Genomic DNA, 21721 nt, shown 5'->3' with positions numbered 1-21721 from the left:
GAAATTGTATCAAACTAGAAGAGGACAAATCTTCCAAAACAAAAGAACAACAGTGCTGCCGAACACAAATATATTTTGTCATTCTAATCCTCTAAATATACGGGAAATGTATAGTAGCAAATCTATTATAACATTCAATAAACCAGGTAAAGATCGGTGAGGTCTTTTCACCAAGTAAATGCTTTTGGTCATTTTATACATTTTGTGTTTCAGTGTGCACTACATCACTCTGGCCTTACTCTGCGACAAGAAAGGAAATCTAACAGGTTTTACAGTCGGTACTGTTACCAATAAACTTCACAATCAAGTTTGGGTCTTTTGAGGGAAATGTAAACACAATTCAGAGGTTGTCAACACACCTTCAAAAATACATTCTTTATACATTGATAAATACATACATAGATATGAAAAAGTGAATAAAAAACCATAGTGTATTGCGAGGTACCAAAAATAAAATGCACTTTTACTCCCTGGAATTTTATTAAGCTACTTTGTTTCTGCAATGACCACACTCGTTTTTTTCAGCTTGACCTCATGATGAAACATAAAGGATTTATGATGTTATAATGATGTAATGTTTACTCTCACCATATAGTGACCGGGGGATTTCTCAACAATAAACACGCTTGGATGCTTGTGGCTTTGGCTTAATTTCCATAAGCGGCAAACTATTACAAATTTGCGTGTCTTTTGGGTTTGCCTAAACATCCACAATTTGGAAGGTAAATAATCAGCGTTGTGCAGCACTCAAAAATCGTAAATATTTTAGGCTTTCAATCATGAGATCAGTCACCATCATCCGTGCGTACAGGTCCTGCAGAGATGCATGTCAGTTATGTGTCATTCCTCACCTTCCAGGAATCCTAAAAAGCTCACCGATCATATTGTCCTTGATGCAGGACAACAAATCATTGACTATGCCATGAAACAGAATAATAGCATTAATGACATTAGTTCTACAGGTTCTACCTCTGAGCAGTTACCTCTGTTTTTACATAAGTAGTAATATCAATAATTTTCTGAAGTGCAAAACATTGGTGCCCATCTGAAATCAGGACAGCTAACATTCTCATCTTCTGCTCAAGCAGGTGCTGACCAAAGCGTTTCAGAGCAATGGTTCCTCTTTGAGGTAGACAGAGGAAACCCCCCGCAAACCACATCTTAAGAGGGGATGAGATATTCTAGTGATATGCTGGTGCATTGATCATTAGCCCCGATCCAGGTTTTCACTTGCATAGTACGTCAATGGTTTTCTCATTGCTAGGGTTGCAATGACGTTGTACTTAATGAAGGTGACTTTTGTGCTAAGTTAATACCGATAACTCCTCATTCTGGTTAGTGTTTAAGAAGCCACCAGTTTCACCTTGTAGCCAAATCAAAGTAAAATGACGCAGATTTAGTATGCTTTTGCACTATTTAATATTGCAGTGTTTCTCAACTTGGCCCTCAGGGACCCCCCCCTCAGACGGCCTACCTTTTTGCTTCCTCCCTGTCTTGCAGGGAGCTGGGAGGGAGCAAAAATGTGGACTGTCTGGGGGTCCCTGAGGACCGGGTTGGGAACCATTGTACTATTGCATCAGCTAACAAGCACCAAGGTTCAGTGGAGACACCAGGCGGAGTCTGGGGGTGGAGGGGAGGGTGAAGAATTACGTCAGAAGAGCGTCCTTACGAGCCTCCTCCCCTTAGCTTTGATCCGGGGGAAGGTGGCGCTGGTCTCGGTGCCAACTGATGGAGAGCCAAGAGGTGTACTCCCTCCCTGCCTCCTCAACAGAAAGTCGACGCTCGATGAGGTCATAGCATAGAAGACATTTCCTGCAGGAGGCATTTTCAGCTCTGGCAGGTACGAAGACACGTGACACAACGCACATGAGTCAGTAAGTCACACCCAGAGAACTCAAAGGAACTAAATCGCATGAAATCAGATCGGCCCGAATGCTACAATACAATACGAGGTACATTTAAGTCGAAGGCTGCAGCTCATGGTATCTACAGAAATGGCCACGCTTGACTCTGGGGATGACATGACGTGTCTCTACCTTTTCCATCAGGCTGCAGCTGAATCAGCTCATATCTGGGCGCCTCTTTCGGATCCTGATTGTGCTTCTCTAATGCATTGCTGATTACAGATGGGGTCTTGTCATTGCTTGTCACCTGAAAGAACAGAAAATAGCAATAAAAGTACGAGTGATGCAGCTGCTCTTTAAATAACATATGGGCATGTGTTTAAAAGATAAGGGGAAAGTGATTCTTTGGCAAACGTCCCGTCTGACTATTTGAATACCACACTGCTGGGTTTTTACAGACTAGCCAGTTACAGCACTAGATCTGAGTTCCTTTGCTGTGATTTCCATCCTAAATTTAATACTTCAATTAACTTCTTTTTTAAAAAAAATATTTCAGTTCAATCAGAAAAACGTGATGAATACCATTATACTTCGGTACAGATTCCCGTCCTGCAGATCCATCCGAATCCGGATGATTCGCATGTCTGGTCCAGCCTCTCGGCTTTTGCTGGTAGGAGGGTTCCCGCAGGAGACTGACCGCCGATGCGATCTGACGCTGCTGACTGGTGTCACGGGGGCGAGAGCGGGATCAGTCGGAGGGGGGGAGGAGTCGACATCCAGACAGGAAACCGATGGTGATTTCATGTGCTGAAATGTCAAGTTATAAGGGTTCGTCAACACTGTAAACAATGTCAACTGTAATGCAAGCAAATGCATCATATATTCACCGAGGCAGACAGAACTGATTAACAACTGCTTGTAATTTAAAACAGAGATAATACATAATTCAAGGATGAAGGATTCAAATCTGTCATTATGCAAGGTTACACAAGTACTGTGCAATGAAATTTTGCGGCTTCTTCCATAGTGACACAAATAACATTAAATAACTATACTATACGAACATAGAACACAGGAATTCATATATGTGGGAATTCACTGAGAAATATCCTACAAATAAGCTCCGCACATATCGCGAGGTCAAAAATCGTTGTAATACCTTGGCAAGTTTGGAGAGGAGGTGATTGACGGGGGAGGGAAAGTCAAAGACAGCTTCTGACTCGATAGACGGACCGACCACTGATGTAAGAATGCTGGGAGAAACAGAGGCACCAGAGATACGCTTGTTAAAACAACACTGGGTACAATTCATGAATCTTACAGAACTTCCTTCCCAGCACGGCTGCCTAGAGCTGAGAAGAGAAAAAGAGGAAGAAAAAAAAACAGATTGAACATGAAAAAGAAAAACATCCTCTAGGATTTTGAGGTCAACTAATGGCTCCCCTCTACCAAGCTACAAAACGCCCATCTCAACATTACACTGATAAAATAAAACACAGTCCTCACTGTTTGCTTTAGCATTAGCCTTAGCGACCAAATGCTTTCAACATGAAGCAATAACTTTGCATGAGCTTTGTTGTATAATTTGCCCACAATATAAACCTGTAATGTACAGACATGCAGGGACCCATTTCAGCTGAACCTCTATGGTATTCAGATCACGTCCAGCCAACATGCAGCGTTTGCAGGATTCTGTTCCTCTTCAACTCAATAAACCTCATCTGACTATATTTCTCTCTTTCCTATGACAGCTAAACACCCCCCCCGACACACACACACACACACACACACACACACCCTACAGCCCTTTGTTCACCAAATATCATGCAGAGACCCTCAATCTACATTCATTTGCCATCATGTTTCGGGGCAAAACTTGTTAAGGAACAAGGTTTACTTACTCTGTGCAGTGTGTGATGACAACTGTGGGATTCAAGGCACGACCAGGGCTGGGATCTGAAGCAGACTCGATCTGATTGGACAGTCTGTAACTGTGACAACACGCTCCATTAAACTGACATTGTTACAGAGGCAATTCAAATTGAGAAGAAAATGCATTTTTTAAAAAGGAGAGCAAATGGGTTCTAATCTAACAAACTGAGAGGTAATGTGCAGTATATGAATTTGTATTTTAAATGTTGAGCGGTATACATGCCTCTCTTCTTCGCTCAAAGTTGGAACACTGTAGTACCACTCGAGGAAAGACTCATCGGCCGTGAAAGACCAGCTTTTACACGAAGTCTGCAGGAGCTTTATCTGAGATAAAACCTCAAATTCCTGAGGAGGAGGAGGCATACAGATGAAGTCCTTCAGATATTCGTTCCCAAAAAAGAACATAAAACGGTAGAAGCTGATTCGTAGCTACATCAAAAACACTGAGTGTAGATCGTTAAATCCGCGAACGCTTTTACTCCCACGCCATACGTACCCGTCTTCGTTTGTCAAAGTGGATGTACCCATTCTGTAAGAGAGACCCGCTCATGTTGGAACCACTTTGTTTATTTATAGACATCAATAACAGTCTTGACCAATGGCATGGCCACAGGGCCGGGGCGTGGGCGGAGTCACAGACGGACTGCCTCACCTCCAGCCTGTCCTTGACGGCGGTGTCCAGCATCATGAGATCGGTCAGGAAGATTCCCAGGTAGGGGACGGTACCCCGGGCTGCAGTCTGAGTGATGCAGATGGGAAACTGATTCATTCCGGTTAAGAGTGTTTGGTGTCATGGTGTAACAGCGTTACAGCACAGTCACAAAAATATCCTGCAATTTCCCCACACGTGCTCATTAACACAGGTAGCTTGAACACGGTACTCCTTACCCCAGTTTGCTTTCTATTGTTCGTCTTTGTGTCGGCACTGACGAGCTGCGATGTCTCCTCCTAGAACACGGGGACCAGACACATCGCTACGTCACCCTTTCCGCGCCATGAGCCCACATGGCGAGCACAGTGCAGAGAGCGTCACAGTCCATCCGCCAAGGACGCCCATCCCTCCCCGTCGACAGGCCATTTCATAAATAAGCTGAATCCCCCATGACGGGAGCCGTCCGGTAAGCGGCCAGTGCACATCACAGGACCACTTGATAGTTCAAACACCCCCCTTACTCCATAATACATTTCCTGACAGCCATATTTTTAAAAGCAAAAGGTGCATTTTCAGAAAAGTACAAAATGTTCCCTATCAATCCTATTCTGGGATGTCACACCGCTTCAACATCACCCTTTATTCCACATCATCTCTTTCAGGTCCATATGAACGGAAACACTGGAGTCAGACGACCTTAATAAGTAACCTTAGTAATTCATTTTAATATATTAGATACAAATATGACACTAATTACAACTACAGCCAATAAAGTAAACTCAGTTTTTCTTTTTGCGATGCTACAAGCTTACATGGCGATAGATTTGCTGGAAAACACTGAAAAAACCATCACTTAGAATGTGTCTGAATTTTTATTTCACCTGTTTATTTTCCAACAGAGGATCGTATCAAGCATCCTGTGCACTGCACCCGCTTCGATTAATATGCACTTTATTCAACGCTGTCATCACTGGGCTCACCTCTCTAAGCAGCTCCCTGCTCTGCGAATAGTTGTCCTTCTCCGAAAAGATGTCAGAGAGTTCCTCGTATCTCCTCAGCGCTTCCCTGTCGCCGTGGAATTGGGGAAGGAGAACACGGCATTCAGCTCATCTGCGTCTCATTTGGCAGAAGACGCTTCCCTCGCTGCGACTCAGGCCCAGCCAGACCAACGCAGACGGCAATCGTCTGGCAGCCATCTGGCCATGACACTTTTAAAGTACTAGCTATCGTCAACTTTTGCGCCTATTCAAATTCCCGGCGTTCCTGAATGCTACCGATTGGTTTCTATGCTGGTAAACAGGAAAGGGCTGCATTGGTATTTGGGTAACCCGCCTTCATAATTTGCCGTTATGGCAGACCTGAGGATGTGCGTTACACAGCCTGCACGCACCTGTCTGTCTCCGCCCAGGTTTTCCTCAGTCGGTGCAGTGGGTTGCTTTGCAGTGCCGACACGATGGCATACACAGAGGAGAAGTTTTTCCTGGTACGACACTCCTATAATGAAATGAGCACCGCATTCAGGCATTTGCCAGGAGCATGAGACATACATTGGGCTATGACACGGGTGTGAGACAACCGGTATCCTTCACTTTTATAGCTTTACAGTGGAGTAAAAATAGGCTCTTTTCTCACACGACAGGTTTAAGATGTCTCTAATGTTATTGTTGATTGACATTTTTTCTAATCAGCTTTCCTCGGTGGGTCGCAGGGTTGCAGCACACCGCTAGCGTGTAGGTTTCAATCCCACCTCCACTCTGCGTGTGTGTGGATCTTGCATTTTCTAGCCAACCTGCGCAGGTTCTTCTCTAGTTCCTTCCCACAGTCCAAAGACATACACTCAGACTAAATGGTGTCTGTAAGGCGCCTGTAGTGTATGATTGTGGGTGTATGTGAGCTGCGATGGACTGGTTTCCTGTTCAGGGAGCACCCCAGCCTTGCATCTTTGCTGCCTGGGATAAACACCCACCCCGTAACCCTGTACAGGATAAGTGGTTCGAAGATGGATGGTTATTATTATACTAACACATTAATCCCTCCCACCTCTGCCACGCTGATCCATTTCTCCAGGAGTCGGGCCCTTTGCTGGGTCCGCAGATCCACATGCCACAGACAGGAAGCTGTGACGGCTTTTGCCAGCCGGTTGAACTGCCGCACGGTCGCCCTGACGGACAAGCAGACGCCCTCGCGTCCCTTCTTGTCACGTTGGGACCACAGAGAGCCTAGGCAGTGGTAGGGCACCACGTGCAGGAATAGATCCTGGATGAAAGGCAGATACCTTCAACACGCTACCTCCGATTCAACATGTTCGACAACGAGATGAACAGACTCAGAAATTCCTCCGTTTCAAACTAAGCTCAGATCGTGCGGAAAAATTAAAGATCTGAATAAATGAGTCAGCAGGTGGAAGCAAACGTGGGCTGTGACACTTACTGTCTCTATCATGGTCAGCTGCTCGGCGACCACATCTGCGGGGAAGCCCAGAATTTTGGTGGCATCAAACTCGGCGTTCGAAGAGTCGGATGGGGAAGTCACAGAGGAGATGCTGTCTGCAAGGCAGAATGACTCGGTCTTTGGCCTTCATTCGTGCAAGCAAAGCACAGCAGCAGATCCGCCGCCAACGTACCTCTCGCGCATATAAATGCCGCGTCGTTATTTCTGTGATACATTTTTTATTGCTACTTACATCTAACTTCGCATCACTTAGCAGATGCTTTTGTCCAAAGTGATGTTCAAGAGTGGTAAGTAGCACAAAGCAAACATACATGCTGTCAAGGAGTTGAGTGGGCATAAGTGCAGCTGGGCGGAGCTTCGATGAATGTCCAGGTACAGGAGTAAGCAGTACTATAGCAAAAGCTGCACAACAAACCAACAAAGCAAGGACCTATTCATACTATTCAATGACTAACATACAACATTAAGATCATTCAGAGAACCTAGAGAGGCATCGTATTGCTATAAACTGGATCTGTTGGTGGCTCTGTGCTAGTGGTCAGAAGGTTCACATCTCATGTTCGGAAGAGCAGGCCCTTTATCTCCATTGCTCCAGGCATCTGGAATGTCGGTTGGCCCTGTACTCTGACTCTAACTTTTGCTCTCATCTGTGTATAAGTCTATGTGTCTCATGGAGAATGAGATTGAATTTGCGAAAACAACCCAAGAGAAAGAAAACAGCTTAACTAGGCTGTGCTGTATCATTCACATCTATTCAGAGTGCTGTGCTCAGAGTGCTGTGCTTAGAGTGCTGTGCTCAGCGTGCTGTGCTTAGTGTGCTGTGCTCAGAGTGCTGTGCTCAGAGTGCTGTGCTCAGAGTGCTGTGCTTAGTGTGCTGTGCTCAGAGTGCTGTGCTTAGTGTTCTGTGCTTAGAGTGCTGTGCTCATAGTGTTGTGCTCAGTGCTGTGCTTAGTGTGCTGTGCTTAGAGTGCTGTGTTTAGTGTGCTGTGCTTAGAGTGCTGTGCTCAGAGTGCTGTGCTTAGTGTGATGTGCTCAGAGTGCTGTGCTTAGAGTGCTGTGCTTAGAGTGCTGTGCTTAAAGTGCTGTGCTCAGAGTGCTGTGCTTAGTGTGATGTGCTCAGAGTGCTGTGCTTAGTGTGATGTGCTCAGAGTGCTGTGCTTAGAGTGCTGTGCTTAAAGTGCTGTGCTCAGAGTGCTGTGCTTAAAGTGCTGTGCTCAGAGTGCTGTGCTTAGTGTGATGTGCTCAGAGTGCTGTGCTTAGTGTGATGTGCTCAGAGTGCTGTGCTTAGTGTGCTGTGCTCAGAGTACTGTACTCATAGTACTCATCATACTATGTAGTCGTGAGTATAAAAGGACCTTGAACCAGAGACGTACACAGAGTAAGGTGAAGGGGGGGGCTATGACGGCGGCTACCTGTAGGCGAGTCACTCAGCAAAGTCCTTTCGCTTAATTCTTCCGAAATCTTCAGTAATCGCTTTCTGATCTCTGAACCCGAGGGGTCAGAAGGGAGAAGGGGGGCCAGTCGGAGGATGGGGGTGGGGTCTCCGAGCGACAGGAAGTCCTCCTTATACTCGTCCAGCCATTTGCTGAAAACCGAACATACTGTCCTGGGGGAGACGAAGAACGGCGACATTTTCTTAGTTTGTTTAGTCACCTTAACCGGCCTCATCTTTACAGTCATTTCATTTATTGGCCTGCAGATCTTACACGTAATTGGCTGAAAACCTACGGACAGCTCTTTGATGCCATATGAAAACTCTGTAAGTTCTTTGTTAGGCATTTTGAACTGAGTAATGACTCACGTGTTGAAGGCCAGTCTATTTGCACTCAGTTTACTTGCCCCTGGTGGGTTCTCTAGTCTGTGGAAAGAAAGACCGCAGGAAATGCACTGTCACCGCGCCAACAATTATTTTAAAAAGCGCTGCATCAGATTAAAGAGGGAAGGAGAGGTAACACCACATGACAATATTATCTCTCTGCCACACTCTTACTCTCTCATCACTCGTTCCTCTCTCATTTCCAGACCCTTAGCGATGAGGACAATGGTATAATTGCACTTTTGATATCATTTCCCTCTTTTCCTCGCCCTTGTTCTGTCTAACCTGTCGGCCAGGATGTCCAGCACCCTCTGCGTGGTGGTGAAGGAGCGATAGGTGGCGAGGAAGACGGAGACGTAGGAGGTGTCTCCCGTGGAGAAGGAGTGGAGGAGATGGAGGACAAGTTTCTCCTCAGTACCCGCTTTCATAAACTCAGAGCGCAGGCCTGAGTGCTGGGAGAAGTGAGGGACAAAGTCACATTAGAAATCTGTCGTCGTACTCAAAGGTATTTTTTTTCCTCTCCTAAATGCAGGGTCTTTAAAAGAACCAAAAGGCTGGATTCAGATGGGTGGTGTGTGGTGCCGCGGTATAGACCGCTGTGCCTGTGATCAGAAGGTTACTAGTTTGAATCCCATCCTTAGCAAAAATAGTCGCTTCTCTCTTGGGTCCTTAAGCAAGGCAGTTACATTTTCAAGACACTCTAGAGCAGGGGTCACCAACCTTTTTGAAACTGAGAGCTACTGCACGGGTACTGAGCCACACGACGGGCTACCAGTTTGAAATGTCCTCCTAAACTTATCTAAACGTCATGTATAATAAACATGTTTTAAGTGCTTTTTTTTTAGATATTGTCATTTTCAAATCTATATAAATGAAAATGTGATTAAAGAACAAAAGTCTCATGTGGTCTTCGTGGGCATCCTGGTGCCTGCAGTGTCCTGACCCTGTGCTCAGACCCCCAGGCCTTGCTCTCAGCCGATTATGTGTATGTTTCAAAGGAGAGCAAGGTGGGATATGTGAAAAGAAGGATCCAAATGTACTCGAGCAAAGAACAAATAAGGCTTCGTGTCACCCTGCATGCACTATGCCACAGATCCCTTAAACACACTAATGTGTTTGCGAAAAACGCCAGTCATTTCACGTGCTCGTTTCTAGAGATGACAAAATTTGTCATGACTGCAAACGTGTTTCTCCCCAGTCAGTTTTGAGGTCTCCATGGAAATGATGAGTGGCTGAGCGGCACTCTCACCGCCGTAGAAGACGAGCCTCCGGCCTGCGGTTTCACAACCACGGTGTAGATCACCCCATCTTCTTCCTTTTCTGACACTGTGGACTGAAAGTGCCAGTAACCCAAAAGGAAACACAAAAGGAATCCGGCATTTATTAAGCGCATTAAGATGCACACTGTTTAATAAATGTGTGCATCATGGACAGAACTAAATAGGAGTGACGACAGTGACTAAGCAAAAAAAAAAGAAAGAAAACGAAGACTTCAGTTCTTGACAGGCAACATGCTTAAACTCTTTTTCCACTTCTACTTCCTTTTTTTTTATCAATTTCAGTTCCGAAATTTGTTTTTAACCAGCATCCATGTGTTACCATACTGTATAGGGCACACATGCAGTATAAAAATATACATTCAAATGCAATAATCTATGCATTTACAGGCAATAATGTGAGGGTTATTTATGCTGACATGTAGCACAGTAACTGTTCCATGCATGTGCTACAGAGCACTGCGGGTCATACCAAGTCCAACGGGCAGTACCATGTCGTCTTCATGGGGGAGGAATCCACCTGAATAAAACAACGTACACTCATTATTGTTCTTGCCATCCTCTGTCTATCTATCAATCTATTTAGACAGCTAGCCAGCTAGCTACTCGTATGCAAGAAAGTGACAAAGGGCTGCAAAGCACTCACATAGTGATAAATGAAGTGCAATTTCATTATGTGGTCATGGTTGTATATATACAGTACACACACACACTGCACTTGTATATGCAGGTATTTCCCCATGCTTCCAGCGTATCACTGTTTCCTGACCCATATGTGACCAGCCAGTCTGCACACTGGTCCCAGCACACCACAGTCTATTTACCATCACCTCTGAACAGGCAATGCCAGCCAGATAAGCAATACGTCTGGTAGTAACCAGCGGTCGGCAGCCAACTGGGAAGCCTGTACCGACTCACGCGCTTTGAAAATGTCAGCTACTGTCCTCCAATGTCACATTATCCATCCATTTCCCACAATGCAGTGCAGAGTCATGGCGAGTAACTGGAGCCTATCCAAGACAGCACAAGGCGCAAGACAGGGGACACCCTAGACGGGATGTCAGTAATGCTGTAGCAGGTATGCAAAAATAGCGTTACTATAGCTAAGCCCACAAAATTGAACTGCGCAATTACATTTTTAATGCACATTGAAATGTGTTTTACATCAAACGATTTTCATTTATGCTGTAGTTCTTCTATATTCTTTATATTTTAATTACACTAAACATTGGGGACAAAAAGAGGCCTTGCATTTCTTTTTTCTGCCGCTTTCTTTGTCGCTGCGCTCAGCAGAGAAACCGCCAGTGTATTTGCTTGCTGGAAAACACACGGAAAAAAAGACTTGACATTCAACGTCCCCGTGAATCACAATTTCATTGCCTTGGCAACGGCAGTGCAACTACAGCACGTTTGCACACTATACGAGGCTCTTTATTGTCAAAGCTGCACCCTCGTCATCGCCGCAGTCATTACCGACGCCATCCCCAAGCCTCCCATTACTCAGTGATCGCGCCGATGCACCTGGAGGACTGTTAACACCACTGACAGCTCCGCTTGGGTAGCCGTGTAGCTCTGGATCCTATCTTCACCCATAAAAGCTTTTCACCTTAACTGTCCTATTCATCACCTACAGCGATAATCATCACATCACATAAAATCCATGGAGTTTCACTTACAATCTATGACCTCCTACATTCTATAGGCTATTACAATTAAGACCACTGTTTGGTCACTGTTTGGCTTACAGGTGACCATATTTTAATCAAATCACATTACATTCATTTATTCATCAGATGTTTTTGTCTAAAGCTACGTTTATCTGAGGCAAAAAGCACATTACAAACACAGACGTGTCAGCTAGGCTTAAATGCAGCTAGGCTGAGCTTCCAGTGAATGCTCAGTAACAAGTTGTATTACTTACAGTAACTGCTTAAATTATTATTTAATCTAATACTATTAAGTAGCAAATTAGCCAGTTATGTAGAAACTGCATTTGTCTCTTGGTGCCGAGCGTGTTATTCCTGCGTGTTGTGGCCTTACACTCCTGCTACCACACATTAAAATCAATAGCAGAAAGCTACCCTTGACTTTCCAGGTCCACTTTGTCCCAAAGCTGCCGGATTCTTGTAATTCTTCAATATCTTGCAAGAAGCCCCATCTCTGGCTCTCGCAGGCTCGTTTTGAGACTAGTCTCCTTTCCCTCTCTAATTGTGCTTTTTTGGTTTGTTTGCGCTGCTCTTCCTCACACACAAACACACCTGAAGTCGGGACGCTATTTCCCTCCTGCGTTTACGTTGCCTGGCCACGCCCACCCTGCACTCATATTTCACAGTGTGCTTCGCCTACTGGGTGGAAATGGTCGCAGTTTAAGTTTCTCCCTCTCTCTCTTTCTCCTCCTCCCTCTCTCCTCCTCTCTCTCTCTCCTTTACACCCCCCCCTCCCAATTTCTCCTTGCTTCCTGGATTGATAAACCGGTTTGACAAAGAGGCCAAATACAGAAAAATGAAGGATAGCAGATCACTGCAGAGATATTCTGCCACAGAGCCTTGAATAGCTTTTCCTACTTCCTTCGGCTAGAGTGCAAAAAAAAAGAAAACTACGCCAGCCAGGCATGCAGAACCGCAGTTACTGCGTTTTCTAACAGCATAAAAAAACAATTTTTTGGAACCTGGTTCTCAAATCAGCTCCAGTATCCACACTGGATTCAGTGACTCCCCCTTCGATGAATGAAACTTCTTGTTCTCTTTAAATGAGATCAAAACTGAAAACCTGGTTTGTTTCATCAGATAACAGAATATAGCAATAAATGGTCATGAATTATCTCCATGTCACAACTACCTCGCACGAGTGAGACAGTGTTGGTCTGTTCTGGTTTGTCTCGTTACTCTGTTGAGGTCTGTTCTGTTGTATTACCCTCTGCCTTCAGGGGGCAAAGACAGAAGGATGAACATCTAATCCCACTGGCCTTGTCTCACATTACAGTGCCTGGCGTCACTGGTTATCTCCTCGCCACTTCCCTCTGTTTTCTTGCCATTCTTTATTCATATGAAATAGCTTGAATAATTAGCTCATTTGCCAGCAACGGCATTTCAAACTCCTGCTTGGTTTACAGGACCGTCTTGAAGCTCATTTGCTTGAATCTTATTCATAAGCAACCCTTTTCCTCTTTACGCCGTCCGGCTTTTACTCAGGTGTGTTTGTTTTTTTCCCTCCGGTGGCTTATATGTGCAAATACGGTGTGCGGCAACGAATTCCGTGTTCTGTGACGCTCCGTCTGTATCTCGCTGTCTATCTTCGCTTCTTTCTCTTTGCAGGAAGTGCATAATGAGGCCAGACAAACAGAGGAAACAGGACATGCTGTTGGCAGCTGCTTTCCCTCCTCCTCTCTCCCGCGCAACTGAAGTCAGCCAGTTATTCCTAACGACTACCACTCGAGACAATAAAATCGATATACAAAAGCGAGGCAGGAATCTCGCGTTTGTTATCGCCGCTCACCAGTGATTCCTAGTTGTGCACATTTCAGAATTTATTTGCCGCCTTCTCAGAAAGACCATTAAAAGGCATTTGCGGCAGCTGAACGTGAGCTGCATAGGAGATAAAGTTGGCCGCGAATATGCCGCAACGTCAGACAACAAAGGCGCGACGTCACGCGACAATGCATCTGCAAGTCGTAAATGTGGCATCGGGACCTTTATTTAAAGATATCCATTGTTCTTATATTTCTTTTCTCTAACTCCACCCCTTCCTTCCAACCAATAGGTGGTCATTTTCTCACGCTTATCGTTCCCCTCATAGGCCCAACTTTTCAGAATCTAAATGTTAATCAGCAGAAGCCTTTTCAGAATGCTTGATGAGAAGTTTACCTCATCTGGGTGCATTACTGTTAATCAGTTTCATTGTTGCAAGAATTTAATTCGGTGGCACTGTGGCTCAGTAGGGTAGCATTGTAGCTTCGCGCCTCCAGACTTGTGGATTTTATTGACAGTCCTCGAGCTTGTGGGGGTTTCCTCAGGATTCTCCGGTTTCCTCCCAAACATGTGGTGTTCCGGAACCTCTGTATTCTGCTTGTGATTGTGTGTGTGTGTATGTGAGTGTACTGAAAAGGGCCGGTGTTCAGTCCAGCGTGTATCCTGCTTTGTGCCCCATACATCCTGAGAAAGGTTTCAGGAAAAACCATGAGCGTGAACTCGAAAAACGTTTCTGGGAAATGAACGGACGTCCAGATATCTTAACGCATATTTTTAGGTTTCCAGTTTCTTTATGTTGCATCAAACAGCGACGGAACTCTTTAAATATATCACGGCCTTGGCCTTGTGGTGTCCTGAACAGCGATAACCATTAATTATGTACAAAAGCAAGATTAATTATTTGTTATGAATGGACTACTAATTTCAGCATAGTCAACTATTTAGACATTCAATAGGAAATCTGAGAACGGATCCATCTCACGAAGAGTACACTTCTAATGAGATGTCGTTAAATTTTCATCGGTCACAGACATACAGTCTGAAAGTGTAATATAAGACAGTGTGCACCCATCTGGCCATGCGACAGTTACATGCTGTCATACTAAATACCACAGGTAAATCCCAAGGAAATAAAATATTTACGTCTGCTTACTTCAGGCAGGCCAAATTATTTATGAAAAACAAACTCTCGAGAACACGCCCAGGTAGGTATTCATACCACACAGAAGGCCTCAAAGACACACTCGCGTTATCAAGAAAAACAAATAAAGTATTAGCTTCATGCTACATCAAAAAGACGTGTTTGTTTTGCTTCTCGAAACGGGGACTGTCGTGAGGTTTCAGGGGCAGCCATCCATGTGCTATAATGGGAGTCAACAAAAGAATTGCTCATTCACAAAAGCGCTTACACTTCCTGCCTTGGCGGCAAGTAAACTGCGAGGCAAGCCTGCGGCCTCAGCACTGGAGTCCCTCACTGTCGTACGATGTCCTGGATAAGATACAGAATCACTCATATTTCACAGGGTGAACAGAATCTGTTAGAGGTTGTCGTTGCTTAATTAAATAGAGCGGAAGATGGCAGATTTTACAATGTCCGTAGCAATTTTCGCTCAGATAAAAGGTGAATGTCAGCAACTGGGAGTTGGGGGGGGACCGATATGTGGGACCTGCGTTTGTCACTCAGCACTGACACGACAAGGACGTCAGTGCTGCACGCTGCCGAGCCGTGTGTTCGGGGGGGTCTGCGAATTACTCCGAGGTCACTGCTGAATAATTTATTGCCAGGGTGCGAGGCACTCGTGTGAGTCAAAGCGAAAGGATGTTGCCACAGTACTAACAGTGTGCATTCATTCTTTTAATAGCCTGCAGAGTTTCCGAAGCGTACCTTCGAACTAATAGCTACACGTGAAGTAACTGCACAGGCGTCCATACTGAGCACCGAGCTGAATGCTGAATCATGACATATTAAAATCGTAACTAACAAATATCAAAAGGCACTTACTGAATTAAGTATTTCTTAAAAGCAAGAATTGGGGTTAATCTGTATAAAGGAGCAATGAGTTCAGATCAGCCATAACAGCAGCCTATAAAACTGTAGTACATTTTGCACAAACTGACAAACCAAGAAAAAGAAAAAAAACTGAACACATGATCTATTCTGCTACCTTCCGATGAGACAACATTGGAAAACTGAGTTATATGATATTAACGAAGATTTTTTGGAAGACATGGTGACAGAACAATTGCTGAACATTCTTCTCTAGTTCTGAGTCGCTTTCCTGTTTTTGAAAGTTAATGCTAAACAGTGTTTCCTTGTCTAAAGAGCCGCATAGCCAACAGAGAACTGAAGTTAAACTTTACAACAATTTGCATAGCTCACAGATGACTGGCCAGATAGAAGCAGAGAGCGCATGACTTATTAAGGGCTACAAGTTTGTTTATATAATTGGCTTTATGTTATATGAGGGCCTCCACTGCTACCGTTTCTGGGAAAATGACGTCATTCAGCTAAGGGGAGAAGGAGAGGTGTTTGTGGTGGTCTGTTAGGTGAAAACACGAGGGACTCAGAGCAGAGATGATTTTTTAGGAAAAACGTGCCGTACTGTAATTCCATACAGAATACAAATGTGCCCGTGTACCTATGTCTATCAAGGCTTTAGTAGTAGGATAAGTAGAACTTGCACTGCGATTATTATAACTATACACTAACAAAACAGTTGTATTAGGTTAGCTCTGTGACCACAGCAAGTTTATAAGAACAAATCAAAATATGGACCAAAGCAAAGCCTATTCGTACAGCTCAATCTCGCTTTAGGAACATCTGTGCTAGTAGAGGTCTGAAAATCACCCAACCACGTCTCCTGTTTACATATGACAGTGATATGAATGATACCAGCCTCGTTGCCAGGGTACCCATACATATTGCTTCCAAAACAGTTACCCTAACCTGATTTTCCCGTATCACCTAGAGAGGACATGAGAAAAACGAACCCCAGTGAAGCGGCAAAACAAATTTTCGTAGCTGATGCTTAAGAAGGACATTCAATTGGTATTCAGTCGCTTTTCCGGCACCAGTTTATCGGCCTTTTTTTACCATTTCATCATTTTAGATTTTAAATTAAGTAATTAGGTATTAAAATCCTTTCTCATGAGTTCCGTCTTTGTGACCATTTTTTTGCAGTTAAATATCTACTCAGATGGCGGTTAAGTTCCCGTCTAGAGCCATTATTGTGTGCAACTCTGCTTGACAATTACTGTTTCTAAACCACAATTTCTATACAATTATTTCCTAAGCAATTGATGATGAGCATCTGAATGAACGGGAGTCTGGCGATAAGTCCTTCCACTGACTGGTAACAATGGTTCGCCGTCACCCCTGGAAATTTCGGAGCACTGCTGCACCTGGAGTTTGCATTACGTATGTGTTTTGGGGGGGGTGAGCTAACAATTGAGGTGTGTGCATGGGGTGGGGGGTTGTTATGTTCTTACACTTGCCCATGCTGGTAGCGCCTGTTAAAGAGAAAAGCATAAACAGGAAGGAATAAACAGCGAAGCTCAAAGGTCCGATTGGACGATCGTAAAGCAAGGTCCACCCAAATGAAGCAATACTACTTTGAGTCTAACCTGTGGGCTGTCCGAATTCCTGCTGTCAGTCTGCTTCCTGAGTGGCTCTCTGCAGCTGTCAGTCTCAGACTGCAAAGGGCGGTAGCCAATCAGGGGCACGTCCTTTGAGCCGACTCCTGGCAGTTCCATATCAGCAAAGCGCATGTTGCGGGGGAGCATGCTGCAGACCACTATGATACAAGAAAGGGTGGGGAGCTGGAGTTTAAAGTTGCTGATAAAGTGACAGATATGTACTGTTTTGAAGCATGTGTGCGCAAAGTCATGTGGCGCAAACTTCTGTTTTGGAATCTATTCTTCCTCAGACAATGCATTATGCAGTATACAATACAATGCGTCACGGTCCAAATATACAACATGGCATTTCGACATTCATGCACAAACGGGAAACACGCAGAAGTAACTAAAAAGCACATTTTGGATGTAAACATTGAATTTTAGAAAAGTTTTACCTACTGGGCATCAGAAAGGTCACTGTAAACTGAAAGGTCACTGTAAACTGCTAAATGAACGGTTAGGCTGTTAGCCACAATAATGACCGTAAGAGTGCCAATAAAAGCAGATTTATATTTGTTTTCCATGAACCCCTGCAAGACGCATACATGCTGGAATCCATCCATTTTCCAAGCCAATTATCCTACGGGGTCATGGGGGGTCCGGAGCCTATCGCGGAAGCACCTTGGAAGGGAACAACCCAGGACAGGGGGGCCAGCCCATCGCAGGGCACACTCACACACCATTCACTGACGCATGCACTCCTACAGGCAATTTAGCAAATCCAATTAGCCTCAGCATGTCTTTGGACTGTGGGGGGAAACCGGAGTACCCGGAGGAAACCCCACGACGACATGGGGAGAACATGCAAACTCCACACACATGTGACCCAGGCGGAGACTCAAACCCGCTTCCCAGAGGTGTGAGGCAACAGTGCTAACCACTGCACCACCATGCCACCCCACATCCCAGAATCCAAACCTTTGGACACTTGATGTTATTTTAAATGGTTTTCTTTAAATCCTTAAAGTCAATTTAGTGCATTCTGTCCTGCAATGCTTCCAGTCAGTGTGAAGTCAGCTCATGCATAAATAATACATTAAAATGTGTGGAGAAGAAGCCCTGGTGTTCATAGTACAGCCCAACACACATACCACTAAATACTGGAACTACTGTGAAGTTTGCGGTCTATTGTAGCAAGTCTGCAAATTTACGAGTGATATAAAGTACATAGAAATACATTTATATTAATATGTTTCACTGCACATTCTGTGTAGGGTTGTTAGTAATTATTTACATAGGCATCCGAGAAATAGTTTATGATGTAAGTCGAATCTAAAGGAAAGCTGGGGATCTCACTGATTTGCCAGGCAACAGTGTCGACTCTTTGTGCAACATAAGAGGATTATTTTAGCGTTTTATAATCCCCAAGCATGTTTCAAACAAAGTATACCCAGATTTCACTCAAAGGCACATTGTTAATATTACCGATACTCTGATTTTTGTTGATATAAAGTTCATTCACAACTTTTAGATAACTTCTGATTCCGGTAGAGGTCAGCTATTGATTTGTAACGTAAGTTTTTCATTGTGTGCGAAGCACAATGCAAAACACTATGAATTACCATTATACCTCGAATATGTTGTGAATGGTAAGAATATGGTAAGTAAAGTTCTCTTTTGATGAAAGCAAAAAATTGACCAGTTCCAGTGTTTGCAGGCAGTTAATTGTAACACTAGAGAGAGAGGGAAGAGAAAGCAGAATGTTCTAGCAGCAGGACTTGGCAGCTTGTCTGCACAGCGGCGGATTTGTTTATGAGATTCGCATTTCACGTAACCAAACTAACGCTCCGAATTTGAATTTGCGACTCTGCTTCATTTTTTTCTCTCTCCCTCACTAGACAACTTGAACTGCCATGTATAAGGAGGAAAACACTGGTTTTGGAAACGAATTGACAAAAATATGGGCATATATATATATATATATATATATATATATATATATATATATATATATATATATATATATATATATATATATGAATGCATTACAAGTTAAAGTACACTATTGGTTTTCTGTAACCCTATATTCACCGCAGAGCCCACACAACTATTTATATTTAGAGCAGCGATTGTCATTTTATATATATGTAAACACACACATGCACACACGAGAGCTTCACCTTCCATTGATCATACATATTTACTTCTGCAAAAGCTACTTTATTTGCGTAGCTAAATTACCAAATCAGTAACTTACCAAGAAGTGTTGCACCATTAGTGTGTACGTTTATTTGTCTTTGGGAGTAAACTAAAGAAGTTTTGAAAGGGTAAGCAACATCATGTAAACCTACTAAATGAATGGACATCTGCATCTAAAGGAAAGACTACTTAAACGGAAAAGAGGTGTGCTCTCTTGCCAGTATGGAACTTAGACTTGATACAAGTAGTGAAATTACTAAAAAAAATCACTTTTTATGTAGGTAAACTGTACTCAACTGAAGTTGCAAAAAAAATGTGTACAGACTGGGTAATGTTCATAAAGTCACACCCCAAATTAAAATAATACTCCCTTTCTACCAAGATCGCTGCCGATGGGTGGTACTAAAATATACTGAACGTCTATTTATGGCGCAGCAAACGCTTACAGAGACTGGCCGGAATAATTTAATATAACCTATCCGAAACCTCCGAGAAGAAGCTAATAAAGTTACGAGAGTTTGGCAGAAGAAGTTGCCATTATGAGAGGAATCTATACTATACATCACGAAAAAATTTAAATAATAACAGATAATTGCCAAGCTGCCGTCCACATCGCCTACTAAATTTTTAGTATGGTGGCAGTTCCCCTTAAAACTCACTCAGTGTATGTCCGGTGTCGCAGTGAAGATGTCGCCCATCCGAATGATAGTACAATCCCGGTAGTGTTGTCTAGAAGCAGTATTGCTGAGCTTTGTTTAAGACTTGTGAATGCATGAACATCGCTCCATGAAATCGATTTAACTTGCTTTAAACAAAGTCCGCGACCGTCTCAGTCCATTGCGGCGTCGCCCCCGGACCGTCCGATTGCGCGCTCCGAGCTGATCAGCGCACCAGCCTCACTGACGACGCAGTTCCTATACACTGCATGCTCGGTTACTCAGCGTGTTTAGCAACATTCTCATCCTGTATATTAACCAGTACTGGGCAGACCGGTTGATTGATACTGGACACCCATACGCCGCGTTTTGGTGTCTTATTATGGTGATCACTAACAATATACGTGTTTATAACTTGTCATTTGTCATTTTTGTTCGTAAATTGCAGCTAAAGTCACTGTGACTGATTCGAACATAAATCTGCTTAACGAACAAAAAATATAATAAAATAAAAAATAAGACAAAGAAGAATGATTTGGGAATATTACTCTCACGATGCAAGTTACATTCAGTTTTCCGTCGTTGTAAACATTCAGCTGCTGTAAAGTCGATATATTTCTGCCAAGTCACAGATGGTAAGGTCAGAGCAAATTTAGGCAGAAATTCGACATTCAGGAATAGAATATTGACAGGAGATTTTTAAAAGTATTCTGTATTATTGATGACGATAAAGAGATGACATATCAAGTACAGCACGACTGTAATTTAAACTGCAATTTAAAATGAGTAATGACTTTGGCTGGTGAAGAAAATCTTTATAGAATTTATAGAGTTTTACTTTCATTTGTCCTAAGATTTACTTGCCCTATCAATAACCAATTACAGTATATATATGAGCTTGGGGGATATTTGTTAAGCATAAACACGAATAATGACTTATTCTGTGAAAAAGTTCGCCTAAAATTGAGATTTTGAATGGTGGGCGCAGTTTTTTTTTAAAAAAAAGTCTTTTCCGAAATGAACATTATAAAAACACGTTCCTCCGAACGTCATCTTCATATTTTAAAAGAGGTTTATAATTTTGTCTATGAAATACAGAGTTCAAGGAGGAATACTGGGGGGGGGCGTTGTTTGATTTTTGTAGCGCATTGCAACGGAATTTCACCATTCCCTTTTATTCTTTTTAAAGAAATTGATTACAAAATCTGCAATATACTAAAATTGATCGTGGGAAGCAAACACATCACTCTATAAAAATTGTTTCGTGAGATTTCAGAGTGCAAGCAATCTAAATTTTGCGTGAAAATGGCTGCAACAGTAAGTGCACGGTGAATACAAGTTTCACACCATCTAGTGGATTATCAAGGGATTGTTACATCGACAGGTCAGTCTCTGATTTCCACAAATGGGGGAACTGCATTTGCTTCACCCAGAATCTGCATAGCATTTGCGTAATATATCCAAATAATCAAACTTGAATGCATTTTATTACGCAGCTCTATGCATTCAATGCAAACAAATATGTTTCTGTAGCATTTCCATTAATTTCTTATGTGCGCTGCACGTATATAAGAGCGTCGATTTTATGATGTCTTTCAGCCATATTTAACAGAACATACCTATGTGATTCTGAGGGTACTGGGCATGCAGCCAGGCACAGTTATGGTAATGTTTAAAAGTTCGGCTTGCAAAGGTTGGAAACAACACCTATGCAATGTAGTGTCAGAATGAGCCCGGCAGATCCACAGTTAGACAAGGATTCATGCAGAAAACTGTCAACACATCAGTGATGGGAGGTGATATGTGTCT

The 21721-nt window shown here is 43.4% G+C and overlaps 1 protein-coding gene across 7 annotated transcripts in view; it reads right to left on the bottom strand.

The window, feature by feature from the left end:
- Positions 1–20206, bottom strand: part of rgl2 (ral guanine nucleotide dissociation stimulator-like 2) — a 21728-nt gene extending 1522 nt beyond the window's left edge. Inside the window, exons 1-21 of one of the 7 annotated variants that reach the window (XM_049024797.1) lie at positions 20063–20206; positions 17064–17233; positions 16929–16949; positions 10445–10492; positions 9945–10028; positions 8981–9147; positions 8681–8737; positions 8292–8485; positions 6859–6974; positions 6469–6684; positions 5819–5922; positions 5409–5493; positions 4665–4724; positions 4429–4515; positions 4273–4305; positions 4000–4121; positions 3746–3835; positions 3004–3097; positions 2427–2651; positions 2037–2151; positions 1–1833 (exon numbers count right to left, since the gene is read on the bottom strand). The exon at positions 1–1833 is cut by the window's left edge and continues 1522 nt beyond it. In XM_049024797.1, coding sequence (XP_048880754.1) covers positions 1652–1833; positions 2037–2151; positions 2427–2651; positions 3004–3097; positions 3746–3835; positions 4000–4121; positions 4273–4305; positions 4429–4515; positions 4665–4724; positions 5409–5493; positions 5819–5922; positions 6469–6684; positions 6859–6974; positions 8292–8485; positions 8681–8737; positions 8981–9147; positions 9945–10028; positions 10445–10492; positions 16929–16949; positions 17064–17233; position 20063 — 2271 coding nt within the window. In that variant the 5' untranslated portion in view covers positions 20064–20206 and the 3' untranslated portion in view covers positions 1–1651. Of the gene's footprint in view, positions 1834–2036; positions 2152–2426; positions 2652–3003; positions 3098–3745; positions 3836–3999; positions 4122–4272; positions 4306–4428; positions 4516–4664; positions 4725–5408; positions 5494–5818; positions 5923–6468; positions 6685–6858; positions 6975–8291; positions 8486–8680; positions 8738–8980; positions 9148–9944; positions 10029–10444; positions 10493–11979; positions 12025–12053; positions 12225–16928; positions 16950–17063; positions 17234–19314; positions 19880–19915 lie in introns of those variants that run through there. The other 6 variants (XM_049024796.1, XM_049024794.1, XM_049024795.1 and 3 more) reach the window with 6 other exon arrangements.
- Positions 20207–21721: the final 1515 nt, after the last annotated feature.

Source organism: Brienomyrus brachyistius, chromosome 9 (assembly GCF_023856365.1).
Source record: "Brienomyrus brachyistius isolate T26 chromosome 9, BBRACH_0.4, whole genome shotgun sequence".
NCBI lineage: Eukaryota > Metazoa > Chordata > Actinopteri > Osteoglossiformes > Mormyridae > Brienomyrus > Brienomyrus brachyistius.
Note: the sequence above shows the minus strand (reverse complement) of the source record. Positions and strands in the feature narration are given on the sequence as shown.